Genomic DNA, 17,918 nt, shown 5'->3' on the forward strand with positions numbered 1-17,918 from the left:
TGTGGAAACCATACCATCGTGAAAGTTTCACATGTCCACAGTTCTGCGAGTGTCGAGGTCTTTTCTGGAAAAGAAGACGTTCCAGGAAATGAGGATGGTTTTGTCTTATCAGCCAGGTTTTGCTCTCCTCATGGTATCGCTTACAAGGGACATTCCCTATTTATTTGTGACAGTGGAAACAAGGCGATCAGAATAATCAACAACGCAGACCCCCTTCGTAGACTTTCATCGCTTCTTTATCCATACGCATAGGTGTTTGACATTGACCACTAAAGAGGAGCAGCGAGGTTCTCATTTCCCGATACAATGTCTGTGATAGATAGGTGGGTGGAGTTTGTGATGTCTTGAGGGCAGTAAACAAAGGAGAGGACCGGCAGAACATCTACTCAAGGTCCTGACCAAGTTTTACATACTCAATAAGAAGGTCCTTTGACCTGATGTATGGTAGCCTCAATCGACTGCAAAATCTGCTCTCAGAGTTAGGTGCCGAAAACCTTATTGAGGATATGATGTTATCTGCTTTAGTTACGCTAATGGTAGAGAATTTGTTTCCGTTAATGAGGCAAGACGATGCCATACCCACTCAACTACAATATGGCACTCGACGCGCATCTTGTATCAGAGAACTTGATGAGAGAATGTATCAAAGTCATTTCCATTACTTCACCGGCCCAAAGAGCCATTCCTCTCCTCCTCTGAAGCCACCTGTAACGTTGATTGAAGAAGGAATAGCGAGAATGAAGAAACAAGAGAGAGGAGGACAGGGAAGACACTGCCCATCTCCCTTATGCCATATCGTTTTCCTTACAAGGACGCGAGCCCTCTTCCAGTGTTGAAACAACCGCTTTGATGGAGGGTCAAAATGACGCACAACAGCAAGACCGAAAGCTGCCTTTTAATCCATCGTTACTGCAATGTGAGGTCTATTTGAAGTCAGAGGAAGTGATCGTTGTAAAGCACAACGCAGGTAACGCACATGTTTATTCCAATTCATATTTTGCCTGAGGGGATACTTAGAAACCAGTAAAGTAATTCTCGTAGCATAAACTACGGCGCCTGTTTATCGATTGTCATTTTCATGATTATTTTTCAAAGATTTCACAAGATGTTGATGTGCCTTGGACTACAGTCAAGCGTAGCGAACAAGACCAAGGTAACACGGCATGGGGAGTATGTGTTAGTTTGTTGAGCGTTATTTGAAGTCACACAGCTCGGAATTTAACTGCTAACGTTGATTTGGTTATGCTGGCAAATGACGAGTTTACTTTAATTGTCAATGTCATTATGTTTTACCAGGTGAACGAGTTTTGCAAGATTATTGGTGAGTTTTCCTTGGAATACCGAACCACCAGGGAACGCGTGATTCAGATGAAGAAGAAGAAAGAGAACATGAGGGAACGTAGCAAGACGAGAGGAAAGCTTATTACAGAAACAGAGGTAAAGACTTACATTTGGACCTAATACTTTATGAACTACCATTAGTGTAAGGGAAGATCACCATATCTTAATGGAAATTCTTCTTAATTATGTGGTCGTAAATTCCCCGTTCGTTTTCTTTGTTCCCAGTCTTACGCAGTAGCCGCCAGGGTATCCGCTGAGGAAAACATAGAAGCGTTTCGTAAAGCTCTCATATCTAATGGCGATGAAACGGATAACGCAAGAGAGAAGTTGAAAAGCGCCACACTGCCGGGAACACGGAACAGGATCAAGAATGCTGGTCTCTCTGGCACTAATTCAGGCATACAAATACTAGATGAATTTCCCGACGATGCTACTGATAAAGTGATCAACACGCTGGCCAAGTCGACGACAGTTCCGGATTCAAGAACACGACAAGGAAGAAAGCGACCCAGGGCTTCCAATAGAAAATCAGGTCTGTAAGTTAGCAGATTAGGAGGGCAATAGAGGGAAAGCACATAGTTTTGGAGTCGAATGTTCCCGCCACGATTAAGTGTGTACGTAGAGTAATTTGGCCATAGGGCAATAAAAAAATCCAGTGCAGTGCGTTTGAAGGGAAGAAGTAGCTCGGCTTATCTTTTCGTACAATAATCAAACGTGGCTTGAAGATTATCTGGCCGCGTCACGAATCATTGTGACGTGTTTTTATACAGAGAGAGAAAATGCATGGGAACTTATTAACTACAAGCATTTCATTCTGAAAGAGTAGTAAAGCTCTATCGAAAACTAGGATTAATTATACCTTTCTCACATTTCAACACGGGGATTCATGAAGGGTTGTTTTGTAGCTACGGCGAACGAGTATTGAAATCTAGATATTTGTATAGAAATTGTGAGTTTTAGGGAATTGTAAAGTTTATTTCTCTTCCCATGTTGATATCAACAACGAATTGTAGATTTTGACCAACTAACGGTGGTGTAGTTGATCTGTTTTCACTGATACTACTGGTACATTCCTCTTATAATATATTTCCATCAACTAAAACTTCCAGCATAATAGTTTGAGCTACCACGAATTTCCTTTTCTCTCTAAAGGTAAACAAGCAACGTTTTGATGTCAGTTTTTACTACTTTTATTCTCTTACAAAGTATATTTTAACAAATTTGTACTTATATACATTCTTAAGATTTTTTCTAAAATAAAAAAACGACTAACGCGTTTCATTGTCGTTTGTGAATTCCGCCTGATTTCATGACTCGCAGTAAACTTAAATGGCACATTAACTAGCCGATCACCCAAACATTGTTTTGATCTTTTTCTCTCCTGATTTCCACGAATGATCAGTTGTAGATTCTTCTCACAAATAGTGCGATAAGAAGTACGAGCTCTAAAGTATACCAAATAATCAGTGATTGTAGGGGGCGTATAGCTGAGTACCATCTTAGCTTCTAAGTTGACAATTAGACAGCTGTCCTCTATGAGAAAGCATCACCTTCCGTCGCCGAAGATTTATCGGAGATTGTTTGTGCGTTGTGATTCGTTTCCTTGGCGGTAATTTTGTATATTTGTTAGGGTATAATTTGTCCTTATTAATAATGAACTATGTTAAATGAGCAGTATTTCCTTTTCGGTCACAAGCAGGTCTTGTTGTCCTGACTTCAAATGGATCCTATGATAATACTGCCACATAACATGAAAAGTCTACAATTGTTGCTTCTTGTTCGAATATTAATTACTTTGGTAGTAAAGAAACCAAGGAGTTAAAAGATAAAGGGTACACCTATTTAGAACTGGGTTGTTTTGCAATGATACGTATGCTATAGAGTTTTATCCTTGTTTTATAGATAGCAATGTCAGTTGGCACCATAATACAGCCAGTTGATTGGCTGAGTAAACAATCCGGTCTATTTTGAATCTTACGAGTTCTTTGATTAAAAAGTCCAATGTTTGAACTAGTTGACGAGTGTTTTCCTTGTCTGCCCGCTAAAATATGCCTTTAAATGTTTCGATTCTTATTAACTTCTCTTTTTCTGCAACTCTTGAACGTTTTTGAAACTCTATCTTCTAGTTCAAATCAACGTATACCGAGTCTCTAGGATTCACCCAAAAGCTGAGTCGAGCTACTTACGGCCTCATTCTCTAACGCAATTAGTTCTTTATGTAACAACATGCGAGACTCACATGAGAAGGGCACATACGCTTCTTATTCATATACGTTTGTTTGAAATGTGGACCTCTCAGCCTACCGCTTTTCGCTTGATTTTTAATGGCTGATGGCGAGAAGTATTTAATGTCCAATAAAAAGTGTTTGTAATCGGACAGTTTAGAAATGAACAATCATTTAAGCATTTTGTTATTGACGCAATTATACATTTAATTCCTGGGCTGTACAATGAACGCGATTTAAAAATCTCTCTAGTTCAATCATTCTTTACACCGATCACGATGGGATGACGCTAGTTTGTGGGTTTGCCTTTGGAGTTAAGAAGCCACAGTTACTTCAAAGGTCTGTGCGAAAGAAAAAAGTCTCTTTTAATCCTCTCGAGTAGTCGTTTATATAGGTTAAGGCAACCCATCTCCCCTCACAATGACTAAACTTAGCTCTGTTATATTACGAAACAAAAAGTTTAGGGATCAATATCAGTATCTGGGTAACTGCCCACCTACCCCTCCCCTAACCCAACATTAACCTTAAGTTGTTGTCAATTGACTGTTGTTGAGTTAGGGGAGGGGTAGGTGGGCAGTTACCCAGATACTGATATTGATCCAAGTTGAGCACACAAGATTGAACTAGTACGGCAACTCGAAAACTATGAGGTGCTTATTTAAGGCCAAAAGTAATTTTAATGACAGCTATCAACAAGTAATCGTAAAAAATGCTGGAGTTTTCTGTTGTGGTGGTTAAGGTCTAATGTAAAATGTGCGTTGAAAATATCAGAGTTCACGACGGAGTCCGTAAGTATCACACACAGTCACCTCTCAGCGAGGGGGCTGAAATCGAAGCGAGGTTTTCACATGGAAAATAAACCGATCGTGTTATCAGTAATATGTATGCCAGATCAACATTACCGCGCAAAACGTTACGTAATTTTTACTTTTCTGGTTTGTAATTGGTCTTCTCGATTAACCCAAAGAGTGATGGACATGGAACGTTGTTCGGTTGGAGGCAGGAAACGTTGCGTGATAACCCACGGACCAAATGTGAATGAGAGTATGACCTGAATGAAACTCAGTCCTTAAGACCATCGGCCTCGCCTGAATACAGTCTGCACATTCTTCTTCGCACTCCTTCATAGTATGAAACTAGTTCAAACCCTCTAGAAAAAGATAACTAAAATATCCAGTACTTAAAGTACTTTTGGTGTCGAACGACTCAGTTACGGAAGTTGACCATATACTGTAATCGCTGTCATCCTTCACTCAATAGAAAGCATTAGAGTTTTTCACTCATTTACCCCTTTAACCCCTAAGAGTGACTAACATCTAATTTCTCCTCACAACATCAGCCCCGAATAAAGCATTCAGGTCATGAGAATAAGGGAAACAACTAAACTAAAGAAGCTCTTAATTGTTCGACACATTCTCCTTGTTAGCACCTCAGGAAATGTATAGAAAACAGTACGGAGAATATGCATACTGATGTTAGGATGTAAAGGGTTCAAGCCGTTTTCAGTTTCTTAGCCCTCCAACTCAAAAGTTGTGAAGAGCACAAGAACCGCTCCTTTTCTTACTAACAATGTAGTAACTTAGGAAAACTAATCAGAGAGGAGCCTCACATTGTTTTAACACATCGTCTCGCGACAATGCAAGTCTAGAGAACGTAAACAAGCGCCACAATTCTTAGCGTTCTCTTTGTTGTGGTATGTACACGACCTACAAACTCTGCTGCCCGGCTTTGACAGCTCCACAGCACTAAGTCCACGCGTCGTGGAACACATGGCACAGATTTTGTTCTCAGCAGGATTTACATACGTGCAACGAAGACAGGACCATTCTTCTCCACTAATTCCAATGCCTTGTTCACCCTTTCGTTCAGAGGCCGTGAGGTTCGCAAATTGATGCTCTCCTTTAGTAACCGTGCAAAGATCCGTAGCAAAGACTGTCGTACACTTTCCACAGACTAATTGATAACAACGACGGCAAATGCATGACGCGGGTACCGAGCAATGCTCACATATACTGTTTCCAACGTGTTTGGCTTGCTTAACTGCACGAGCCTCATGAGACGATGTTGTTTGAGCAACTGATACAGCTCCAGTTTGAGAACCTTTCACTGAACCTTGAGTAAGATTTTGAACCTGGAAAGGAGGGGAATGACAAGCTGAACCATCCTCTTTTCGAGTCGAATCCCTGCTCGTTCTGCTCTGTACAGATGACGGGAGTTTCTCTAGTGAATGATTCTTCCCCTCAGTTGCACCAGAGCTGAAATTGTAGACACCTGTAGGTGCAACAGGACTTTCAATATTAACTTGCGATCTGTGTGCTTGTCGTGATTTAGCAGCTTCCTCCGCACTAGGAATATGCTCCTGCCTCCTGTGTCCAGTGGACATGTTTTTCTGCTGCTGAGGAGCTTTTGTAGCTTTACCAACGTTAGATGGCTCGTCGCTACTTGACAAATGATTTGAAGATCTCACATGCGTGTCACCCTCCATCCCAACCGAACCCTGTGCGGAGCGAGAGATGTGAGTTTGCTGAATTATCGGTAACCTGTCTTCAAAGCGTCTCTCACCCTCTTTCGTGGGCAAAGATTTATCTGATCCACTGCATCCAATGCTTTGACAGTCAGAACCACCGTTATATCTGAGGTTCACATACCTGCTGGTGTTTATGTCATGAACACTTGCGCCAGCTTCGGCTGAACTATTGAACGAATGGCCATTATTATGGCCGTTAGTGAGACGAGGAGAGTGTGGTGAACCATGCTGATTGAAAGTGTAGTGACTTGAATGAGCGCCATTCTGCTGGCCTCCTTTTGTGTTAGCAGGGTACTGTGGGCGACCTGTTGAAGGTGTTGTAACATGTTGGCTATTACCAGTCTTTTCTCTGAACGTGGCACTCCTGCTGGCATCATCATATCGAGAACTATTCTGGTCGCGCACCTCCTTGTCGTATGCACTTGCGCGCCCAGGTTGGCTTTCTTCAGGATTTACACCGTACAAAGCGTTATCTGTAATCTGTACCGAGTCAACACCGCCTAGTGGTAATTTGTGATGTGATAAAGCAGTACGAACGTATCCGTTGCGGAATGTAGGCTCATTTGAACGATTACTAGCATTCGCAGCACCACTGTCTGTTGCTTTTGACAGAACAGAGGGGTTGGCTGAAGATCCGCTATAGCTGCTGGTGGTGGTTTGGTCCCCTGACGCTAATTCACCTGAAAGCCTGGCTCTGGCTTTGATGTTATCATTGGACGTCCCCCTGGTGAACTTGTAAGATGATGCATCATCTCCCTGCCGTTCGTCAAGTTCTGGCTGTTTACTGGAAGATTTTCGGTCTACATAACGAATAGCTTCCTCTATGGTACGCTTTTTCGATCTTGCTTTAATAATTTCCTTCAATGGAATATTTCTGCTTGAGTTTTGACTTTGAATTTCCTCCATTATTTGCAACTCCACCTGAAGTAAAAAGAGGTTGAAGGACTTCCATATGGGATTTCTTCTCCCAGAATCTTTCATATACACTTTGTGTTCATCTCTTTCTGTGTAGCCAAGAAACTTCAACACAGAAAAAATGAATTCCTTGTCTTTCAGTTGTTTTTCAATATTCTTAAAAAATGCAGTGTAAAGCTGTTGGAGAAGAAATGAAAAATTTGTAAAGCTCACCGAAAACCTCGACGCGCAGAGGCCGAGAGTGGCCATTGGAAGTTAATTCCAAAGTGAAAAGTTAGTCAGGACATCAGCATAACTAGTAAACATAACACAGCCCGTTGACTCATTACCAACTGAACAAAATTGACCAATCACAACTGACTTAATTACTGGGTGAATCTGCAAAGTGAGATGTCAGGTAATGAAAATTGTACATAATGATTTCTGAATCTGACTTTTCACCTTTGATATTCACTAATGAACTTTTTAATTTTCCTTTTGATCCGATATTTCCCACAACCTCTAAGAGCCGCCTGAAATACACATCTCAAAGGGCAAACTCGTGTTGCTCAAACGCTACTTTATCACTGGGAAACAAAACAGACTTTCACAAATCTTCTGTTGTCTCTAACCCATTTACTACCATGAGAGACTATTCAATCACAGACTGAACTCTAGAAGTGATATGCTATTTTTAAAGAAAAAAGTTAACACTCATCATCACTGCCAAAGAGGAAAAAATTCATTGAAAATCATTTATATCCATACAAGGTACCTTAACAGTGTGGTACTCTTTACGCCAGGGGAACCTCCACAAGTTCACTCCATATTTCTCAAGGCTGTTAATTCCAGCCTTCATCATTTTAAAGAAGTCTTCATCACTATCAAATTTCTGAGCAATTCTTTCTACATCATCATAAAATTCCACTTCCAGTGCAAATCTGTAGCCAGGTTTAGAAGTGCTCAAGAATTCTTTAGAATTCCTCACAAGCACCTCCTTGGTTTCATTGGCATTATTTGAGTGATATTCTATGTATTGACTTAACAAAGATTCCCAATCCATTCTTTTTTACTTCACATCACTTTTAAACCTGCAAAGAAAATCAAATCTCATCTTTAAAAAAAATCAAAACCATCAAAAACTCAAAATAAACTGATTTGCATTTCAGCTTTTCAGATATTTTCTACAAATATTTAACATAGAAATCAACATAATTTGATTTCAGGTAAAAAAAAAAAAAGAGGAAAAAAACCTCTACAAGTAAAAGGGAACAGAAGATCTGAGTGAATGAAGTAACATTGTATCTACAGTACATTATGTAAATCAACAAGCTCAAATGATAGCTGGCATGTTTAACCACTTTTTTGGGGGATTGATGATACCAATTTTTCATTCCAAAGTTCTCATGACCTTGCCAAGCATACTTGGGAGCTGCATAGCTAAATTTTCAATTGAAAAGAATCCAAGCTGACTTCAAATCCTCTTAGCTATCAAGAGTCACCGACAGCTCTTGGTTGAAGCATCCACTTTAAATTTCCCCCTAGTTTTATTGAATCATCATGACTACAAAATCATATTCTTTCTCAGAAATTAGATATAAGTTCTCTGAATCTCACTGCAACAAATTTATGGTAAAAATTCAGCATCTTCATATAAGAGATCTTCAAAGGAAAAAGGAATTAGTGCCTACCTAAACAATTTTAAATGAAGCATTTACAAGAAAGACTAGACAGTTTTAAGAATTGCAACATATGTTCTTAAATCAACTATACAGCATTTATCTATTGTTAGTACACATTGATCAGTTGCTCTTTCTCCAAATTTTTTTAAAATTTTTCATTCTTAATCATTGTCCACAATTATTTTGTCAATAGCTAAATACCCTGGCACTTACATTAAGACTACCAACCTCTCTATTTATTAAATGAATTGTGAGGATATAAAGAATTAGACCATTCTGATATAAAGTTTCCTGAAAATTCTGTACATATTAACTTGCAAAATTATGTCAAGGACTTTTTCATGTCTTGTGTTCTACATTTCATCTCGCAAAGGACAGTTCAGTTAATTTTATCTGGTGGAATTTTAACAAAAGATTAATTCTCCTTGATATCATTTCTTCCAGATGTACCATTCATGGGAAGGGAGAAGATCAAAAGTTGCACATTTATTTATTAACGTGTTTTAACTCCACTGTGACAGCTACGACAAAGCAGGAGTCGAAAGTGAAACCGGAAATGTATCATTGGGGGGATCACCGCTTCGCAATATTTATAGAACATTAAAATTGACTTCCTTACGAACCTTCGTTGTGTCCCAGATACAATAGTAAGTTAAATATCGCAAGAAAAATTCAGACTGTTCCTACGATAGAAGAAGATATTCTGGAAAAAAAACTCTAACATTCAAAGAATATTAAATCGTGTGAAAAACGACCTTTTTTTATGCCTACATGTCAGCTTGCACAATCTCGATCAAAAGTAGAAAATCGGTAACGAAACGAAATATTTCGAGCGTTTTTGCATGAAGTCCACCGAATTTCGATCGATCCTAAATTTCTAAGAGATCACGAGAACCTGTCGTAGAACATAACAAAGTTACCACGAAACATAAGCAGAAAAACATTTGCTTCGCTGATCACTGTGCATGACATAACAAACCTTGACGATCAATTACAATAAACACTTACCGTAGTTCAATCTGTCGCCTTGAAATAACTCCAACAGACTGCTAAGATGTCAAGAACCGAAGTATCTCCAAATATCTAGTCATAAAAATATATTGCCTAGTATGACTTCAACCACCTCGCCATCTCGCCAACGAAATAAGGATATAATGTGGGAATTGTGGGATCGGTGGTCCAACTGGTCCAACGCTAGTGCCCAGGTTTTAGTCAACTGATCGGCCACTTCCAGAGGGTGTGGTTGATATGTGCAAGTGAGCAAGATGGTGCTTCAAAATCTCCCAAGAGATGGCCAGTAGAAAAGTAACAGGTTCGGGGGAGGGAGGGGGGGGGGGAGGGGGAGCTAAAGGAACAAAAAGGTAAGAATTTGAGTTAATTATTCAGCCAAGCCAACGTAATATAGCTAGGAAAAACGTACTTGAGTTGATGAGTGCAGATACTTAGTAACTATTACCAAAAACCAACGAGCTCTTATTGCAACATAAATCGCCAAAGACGATTATTTAAAATTCATTGAAAAGATTACTTACAACCTCGAGGTCAATCCATGTCAATTATTTCTATTCCTAAGTATTCAGTCCCAATTATGCATGCTCGTAGGTCTTCATTTCACCATTTTCCACTTGTGTGGAGATGTGGTCTTCACGTTGAAAATTGTTCCGAGCGTCCCAACTGACGAATTGAGAAAACGGTGTTGTGTTAGCCCTTTATCGACATCGAAAGTGGTGTGGCTATATCTCGTCAAGAACTAAAATTTTTACGCTAATTTTCATTCTCAACTTGAAAAACGAAAAGGTACTGAAAGAAAATGAAAGAGATCAGACTAAAGAACAAGGAAGTTAAAACAGATTGGTCGTCTGCGTTTCATTTCGAAGACACCGGTATTGATACATTGTAGCGGACGATCACTTTGTTTTGCTCTCAGTTCTTTAACTCTGGATTTACGTTTGTAACCCATGTTGTTTTTTGATGTTTAATTCCTCCTTATTTGGTGTCGTCTCCTTCCCGTTTAAGAATATCCAAGTCCAACAAAGGAAAAACAACAACTCAAAATATTGTTCTATGCAATTGTTTTCAATAGCACGGAAAAGACACAGTCCAAAGTTTATAGGGACTCCAAATCGACTGTATCGCGAGAAAAACGAGGCATCCTTAAAAACGTTAAGACTAGATTGGGGTGAAGAATCTGCAGGATGAACAAACTTACAAGCATTTGATTTATAAGAAAAAGTACAAGATTTATCTGACATTACCTTCCCATTATACATAACAGGTTTGATTCTATTCAGACCTGTATTGTACGAGGCAGATAATTCAGGCTAACGTTTTGAACTAATGTAAAACTAGATAGCTCAGAGGAAGTTTTATTTCTTTCAAGATAACATCGCCTTTACACACTTTGCGCGTTTGTGAGGTATCAAGTAAAAGATGGCGGGCAGACCCCGGCACTTTTCCAAACCTAGTCTACTTTTCAAGTAAAACAAATGCAATAAATAATAAGGAATAGCTGTGGATCATGTGATCTGATTGTCTGGGTGAGAATACTTCTAAAGCAGAACTGTTATCAGTGACAGTGACTGTTTCAAGCTGGGTTATTAAGTCCAGCAAGTAACGCGTGATTCTCGTGATTACGTAACCAACAACAGTCCTTCCAGGACTACTCCTGTCCAGACGAGGTAACCCTTTCACTCCCCAGATCTGATTGTTAATTCTCCCCTCTAGCTGCTACACATTTCCTTGTAAACGAGTTGCGAGAATTTGGTGTTAGTTAAAGATAACAAATTCTACCTGATACATTAGAATATTTTCATTACCTGTTTGCTAGATAGTGCATGGATATTGCGGGGATAAGTTACTTGTTAGCGACTTCTGGGAGTTAAAGGGTTAAACGTCTTTCTTAAGTTTGCACTGGTCCCTAACATACATGCAGCGTCAGCGTGGTTGTCTGTAACAAGCTTATCCTGCTTGATAAAGGATATCATTACATGTGCAGCGCACTTGTCTTAGTTATGACGATGGGTCTCCCCTCCCTCCCTGTCGTTACGCTATTGTTTGGACTTGCGATAATTAATATTCCATCCGACTGCGGAGCCGGTAATAATGCATCAAAAGAAATAATTTAACCTCATCATGTCGTCAAGTTAAACTTTCTTTCTGACAAAGCAAAACAGTACCGACCAAATATTTTCCAGCAGGGTTTGGACTGATGGCCGGAAAAGGAAAATGTCACTTCAGAGAATGGAGTTTATATTTCTGAATAAAAGGCTTTCATATGTGAAGAACAAAAGAGAGAAAAAAAAAAAACTTAACACAAAGGACTTCCTGGTTTGACCTAATTGCTATCAACATGAAAGAACACTAATTTTATAGTAGCAATCAGAACATATTTTACACTTTGTATCACAAATTAAAACTATTATGAAGATCTTACAATCCTCTAAGAATAATCTACTATTAATTTTTGTCGACGAATGCCAGAGTTCCCCTCATTCTATGATAACTTTCTTTCCTCTACGTTTCCGTTACTGATTGACTCAGAATCTCCAGTGAATTCATCCTCTTGTTCTGCGGCCTCTTCACCCAGAGCTTGTGCCCCTTGAAATTCTTGAGGCCTGCCATCAGGTCCCACCTGAGCTGTCCTGATCAAACCCTTCCTATTGAGGTCTTGGATCAGACCAGCCAATTTCTCAGCTTCTTCCTCCTTCTCTTGCTCAGTCATTTCATCCAGCGGATTAGACTTACCATCATCCTTTGGAATAGCACCTAACAACAAAACAATCTTAGCATCGCCGAATGCCCAGTGAAAATATCTTACACCAAATGCAATTAACTGTCCCACGGTTGCCACAGTCATTAGGTTTGGAATTGTCTCACTTTTCCCTACCAAACATAAAATTTCTCCAACCAATTAAATTAACAATTTAACAAACAAGTCCTAGTTAAGGCTTCCAAACTCCAATCACAGCGAACGTTTCACCAATAACGTTTTGCTTTTAAGCAAGTCACATACAGTGTGCATGAACTGAAAGTTCATTTTTGGTATCATAGAGAAAGGATTGATATTCTTGGAAACCCCATATCAGCTTGTTACTCAATTTCATTACAAAAAATTCTACCAATCCAACACCTTCACTCTGTGAAATGTTCTAAAGAATTGAAAATGATGAAATATTAATTGAGTGGCTAAGACATTGCTGACTTGAATTGACAATCTTTATCTGGCAATCTGGGTATCCCTCTAACAAACTGACCAATAAACTATTACATTGTAAAAAGATTCTACACACAGTGTGATAACTGAGTAGTACTTTTAAGTCTTTTGCACTTTAGTAAGTGAAAAAAAACTACTCACTGCTAGACTGTACAAGACTGTACCTCAATGCGTTTCCTACAAAATACCTAAAAATTCATATTCTCTCTTTTTGTCCTTTTGAAGCATCATATAATACTGATCAACCAGCATCTAGAACAGGCTTTTTTAAAGCATCCCATGTGTCCTTTTCCATAACCTTTGAGGTGTTTCTCTTTCTCTCTCTGTTTCATCTTATGATGGCACAACTGGACCAAATAACTATTATTTACTCCTCTTGAAATCTTAACCTTCATAAAGAAACTCACCAATCATAGGATCAATCTGTGCCTTATCCATGGAATATTCTTCAGTCTCAGAATCATCGTCATCTGAAGAGTAATCTCCAATACTCTGTGGCTGAACACCACCCATAAGTCCACGTGAAGCCAGCAGCCCTGCTGCATTGCCATAACCAGTGTATTTAATGAGCCGATTGACATTCTCCTTACAGAGAACAAATAGAAAATCTGCCACCAGCTCCTGATGAAAAAAAATTCCAATTTTAGCACCTAACTATCCTTGGCAAACTTTCTTTACAGGGCTATATTGTTGTATTGAAAAGGGAAACACTTGTGACCTTCAAGTAATTTCTTATTACCTGCTATTTTGCTAATTTTAGAAAATATTAGTGAACTGTGAAAAACTCTAGGACAACTATAGTTTTGGAAAAAACTTAAAATACAAATTGTGTTAATAAAAAAAAACTTAGTGTTGCAACACCTCAGAAAATTATGGTTTAGAAGTTTAGACTTTTCCACTGCACTGATTCTTGAAATGGTGTTCTGCATATCATCATACTTAAATAAACACAATGTTCATTTGACTCAAGGTGTGCGTATGTGTCCTTCTGTCTCCCGAACTCTGTGTGAAACATTGTAACAGTCAATACAAATGGCATTAATCTCCACAAATCCACCTTAATATCTCCAACTGGCGATGTCATAAGCCTGACCAGGCCATTCCTTATTAAGTTTCCTTCTTCTGGGCGAGTGGTACCCACCCTTCCCAAGGGTGGCAGCACTTCTTGTCGTAGATACTTCCTTATCACTCTGTTTCCACGCGCCATTTGACAAAAGGCACTAAGAAATGGGATGATTTCTTCCTGTGGTGGCTGACTGGCAACTTTAAGACGACCATCCAGGATTGTCAACATAGTCTGAACTGTCAGCATATTGTATTTCTAAAAGACAAAAAAACAGGTATACATGTTTTGTTTGTAAAGTAGCAATAAGGTCACAAACTTTGTGGAGAATCATGACACAATCCCCTCTAACATTCAAATAGATTCTGCTTTGGCAGTTGTTGTAGAATTTGCTTTTAAAGTAAATTATTATTGTCAAATTAAAATATATTAATTAAAATGTTCTTACCAAAAGGGTTTCAGTGTCTTCATTCAATAATTTACAAGTATGCATAATACATTAAAAATTGCAGTTCTTGGCAAATGTAACTGTTTTTCTTATATTATTTGTTAGTAATTTAACAAGAGAGTGAACGATTCAGAATCAGACAGACCAGAAAGGTTTAGTGTCTTATCATTGACTGTGTTGGCCCTGCTCTATGGAACTTGATTTAATCCAGCACATCACCTTCAAGAAACTGCCATAATGAATGGCACATTTACCTTATTAATACTCAAGTTCATAATAAAGAGTGAAACAAACCCTCAAAGTAGCAAACAAATTTTCAACTTTCATTTGTCGCTCTTATAACTGTATCTGTTGGAGATTCCACAAAATACAGAATGTTTAACAGTGAATTGCACTTTCCCTTTGGTATTCATGAAGATTGAAAGAATAACTACAAGTTAAGTAAAACCATTAAAAATAAAAGCCCTGTGTGTAACTGTATTGTTCCTCAAACCCTACATTTTACTTTACCTTACACATGAACTAAACTTATCAATTGAGGAAATTGTTTAATTCTAGAAGTCGTTCCTCAGTTTTATATGTAGTAGTACTACTACTACCTCTTTATAATTTTTGTAACATATTTTGTAGAGGCAACTGGTTAGAAAGCCCAACAGGTTTCTTTTTGTATTTTATTGTGACATTTGTTTTTGGACCCAATTGGACAAAATTTCAGTGGGATTCCACTGATGTCATATCGATTGACCAATAGAAACTATCTGTTGTTCTATTCATTCCCAACGCATGGACATGAAGGCAAAATATTGTGCACAGTCTGAGAGTTACCAACCAGTCATTGCACCACCACTAATATCATTTTTGATGTCTGCAAGATTTTCCAACCAGTTTCCTCAGTCTATTGATTAATATGCTCAAACCTCAAAATATATCCTAAACGTCTTCAATGACCATCTTGTCTCAAAATCTTGAGCAAGTGCTTTACAAACACTGGACGGCATTGTCCACATTAAGTGTTGGAGACAATTAGTTGGCATGTTGGATAGGATGTTAATTGCATGATTTGGAAGGTTCTCTGGCTGTTCAGACAATGGATTGATGTGTGCAAACATGGTTCGTACAATAAACACTATCCTTTCACAGTGTTCAAGTGTGTCAGTGCTATCGGCATCAGGTAGATTTATTGTGATGTTAAACATTGTTTTCAGGATTTCAGCAGACATACGAATCTCATCCTGGGACATGGTGTAAGTTACTGGACTTTCCTCAATCCTGGACCTGTAAGAGGGTTACAAATAATAATCATATAACTTTACATACCACAAAATACATTTGTTAATTTAAGACATGATTTGCAAGGAAATTTACACTCTTTACATCTGGTTATGACAGAAATAATTATTTTCACTCTCCTCAAGATGACTTCATGATAAATATAGTGGCTCAATGGAAAAAAAAACTAACTTCCTTAGTTGGGAGAAGGTAATATCAGTGATTTTCAATCAAGGAGAGGAACATAGTCAAATAAAAATTGACATAGATGATTCTAAAAGGCCTTGTGATCCCTAATTAACCATTGCAAATCAAATTTGGACCACAGAAAAGCAAGAGTGCAATTTCCACCACAATAGTTAAATAACGTGAAAATAACCCAGTTTTATATAAAATGAATGAAATATTAAAAGGGTATATAAAAAAGTCTAGAAGCACAGTGACTGATTGCACTACAAACAGTGCACACAATCAAAATGTTGTCTGCCTCAACGTTCTGTGATATTAATTTCATGTCAATTGTTACTAAGTAATATAACTTTTCTTGGGTAATTTGGTGTAAATAAGCACCTGCAAGTTTTTTGATGACTACAAATGGCACTTTCCCTTGTCTTTGAAAAATTCACTTGTGCTTGTTTACACCAAATTGCACTTGAAATCATTTCATTACCAATTCTAAAACTGACAGCAAAGATTTTTGGTTCTCTGTATCTCTTGCTCAGGAGGATATAAATATCTGATTGTTACATCTTATGGGTTAAACCAGAGAATTGAATCACATCAATTGTTCCCAGCAATTAGTCTTGAAAAGTAAAGTGAAGAAGATTGGTAAAAGTATCTATACTGATGGTAACCTCAATGTGGCACATGCCACTTTCCACCATTTGTGTGCACTAATATGCAAAGAACAGGGTTCACAGTCCATTAACAAAGAACCACCTCACATTTCATTCTATGTTGTACTGTACTAGAGTTAAGTCTTAAATTAAGCAGGGTTTTAAGTTCACTATCCTTAAGTAAAGTTCAGCATATCATTGAAAAAATTGGTGCACTGACAATCCACAGATTGGATGAGTTTTAGTTTGCTTGAATTGCACCTACATGTTGATGACACATCAACAGGCCCTGGCAATATAACCTATCAATTACCTACAACATATACATAATACAATAAAAGTAAAATTAATATTTCTATAAATCTATGCCGTGGTTTGAAATGACTTCAGATTAAAACAACCCGAACTGGTTGGATTTGAATTGTCCTTTCCACAGGAGTATGGTAATTTATCATGAATTAAGGAATACACACATAAAACTATTTGAAAATAAGTTGACCTGGAATTCATCTTAAATTGCAATAACTGCTCATTTGTACAATCTGAAGTAAATTAAAGTCTATCTTTCGCTAAAATCATCGATATTTACCTTTCCACAACAGTCAGCGCCTGGAGCCTTGCTCCCGTCAACTGTCCACAACCTTCTCTAACTTTGGTTTCATGACAGACTTTTCTCTGATCTTTCCCTGGAATACAGCTATCCAAAGCATGAGTCAAGACACAAAAGCCATTGTTAGAAATAACGTCCACTCGAGCAGCGTTTTCAAGAGCAGTAAGAAGGAAAAGAAATCTGAGATCAAAGTATTTCACATCGGTAGCCAAGCGGCTGATCTCAAACCATATTTTTATCCTTGCAATGATTGCTTCTATGCATTTGTATTTCAAACAGAGTCGACGAGCTGCTTGGCTGTGATAGACTACATTACATAAACATTTGAGCGCTTCAATAACTACATCGCTGTATGCGATAACTCTCTCACAAGTGTTCTCTCTATTTTCCTGCTGGTCTTCATATCTTGTTCGCTGTTCTGGTTCTTTTTTAGGAAGACTTTGCGCGGCTTTGGACACTTCTATCATAAGTTCTGCCAGTGAAAGTAGAACTAATGACGACTTATCAGAAGTAAGCGATCCCAGACCGTCTTTATCACGGCTTAGAATCCTCAAAGCACGCAGACCGTGTATTTTGAAGGTAACCCCACGGTCTTTCGTGGACAAATCATCGAGGATCGCATCGATCAATTTCTTTCTAAGACTTAAGTCCACATGGAAGAAGCTGAAAGTCTTTTCGTTTGTAGAACAAAATTGTTGAAGTGTTTTCACAGCAGCTGCTTCGTTTTGGGAACCTATACTTTCAAGAATAGCAGTGAAATTCTCCATGACTTGTACAGCCTACTTTTCAAATACAAGGCTTGGACACTTA

General features: G+C 38.4%; 3 protein-coding genes across 3 annotated transcripts; 1 reads left to right on the forward strand and 2 right to left on the reverse strand.

Moving 5' to 3' along the window:
• Positions 1–1,001: 1,001 nt before the first annotated feature.
• LOC149047816 (FH1/FH2 domain-containing protein 3-like) lies at positions 1,002–2,636 on the forward strand. Its single transcript, XM_089200085.1, has 3 exons — positions 1,002–1,153; positions 1,297–1,437; positions 1,567–2,636. Exons 1-3 carry the CDS (start codon positions 1,079–1,081, stop codon positions 1,879–1,881), a joined length of 531 nt encoding a protein of 176 aa, XP_089056211.1. The 5' UTR covers positions 1,002–1,078; the 3' UTR covers positions 1,882–2,636.
• Positions 2,637–4,199: 1,563 nt separating this feature from the next.
• Positions 4,200–10,528, reverse strand: LOC113675241 (uncharacterized). The gene is made up of 3 exons (XM_027191787.2): positions 9,678–10,528; positions 7,763–8,078; positions 4,200–7,185 (listed from the first exon to the last, which is right to left on the reverse strand). Exons 2-3 carry the CDS (start codon positions 8,048–8,050, stop codon positions 5,182–5,184), a joined length of 2,292 nt encoding a protein of 763 aa, XP_027047588.2. The 5' UTR covers positions 8,051–8,078; positions 9,678–10,528; the 3' UTR covers positions 4,200–5,181.
• Positions 10,529–11,019: 491 nt separating this feature from the next.
• LOC113675222 (chaperone Ric-8) lies at positions 11,020–17,902 on the reverse strand. The gene is made up of 5 exons (XM_027191764.2): positions 17,088–17,902; positions 15,311–15,668; positions 13,940–14,203; positions 13,290–13,503; positions 11,020–12,434 (listed from the first exon to the last, which is right to left on the reverse strand). The coding sequence occupies exons 1-5, from the start codon at positions 17,873–17,875 to the stop codon at positions 12,163–12,165; spliced, it is 1,896 nt and encodes a 631-aa protein (XP_027047565.2). The 5' UTR covers positions 17,876–17,902; the 3' UTR covers positions 11,020–12,162.
• Positions 17,903–17,918: the final 16 nt, after the last annotated feature.

This window comes from Pocillopora damicornis, chromosome 3 (genome assembly GCF_964200805.1).
Source record: "Pocillopora damicornis chromosome 3, jaPocDami1.2, whole genome shotgun sequence".
NCBI lineage: Eukaryota > Metazoa > Cnidaria > Anthozoa > Scleractinia > Pocilloporidae > Pocillopora > Pocillopora damicornis.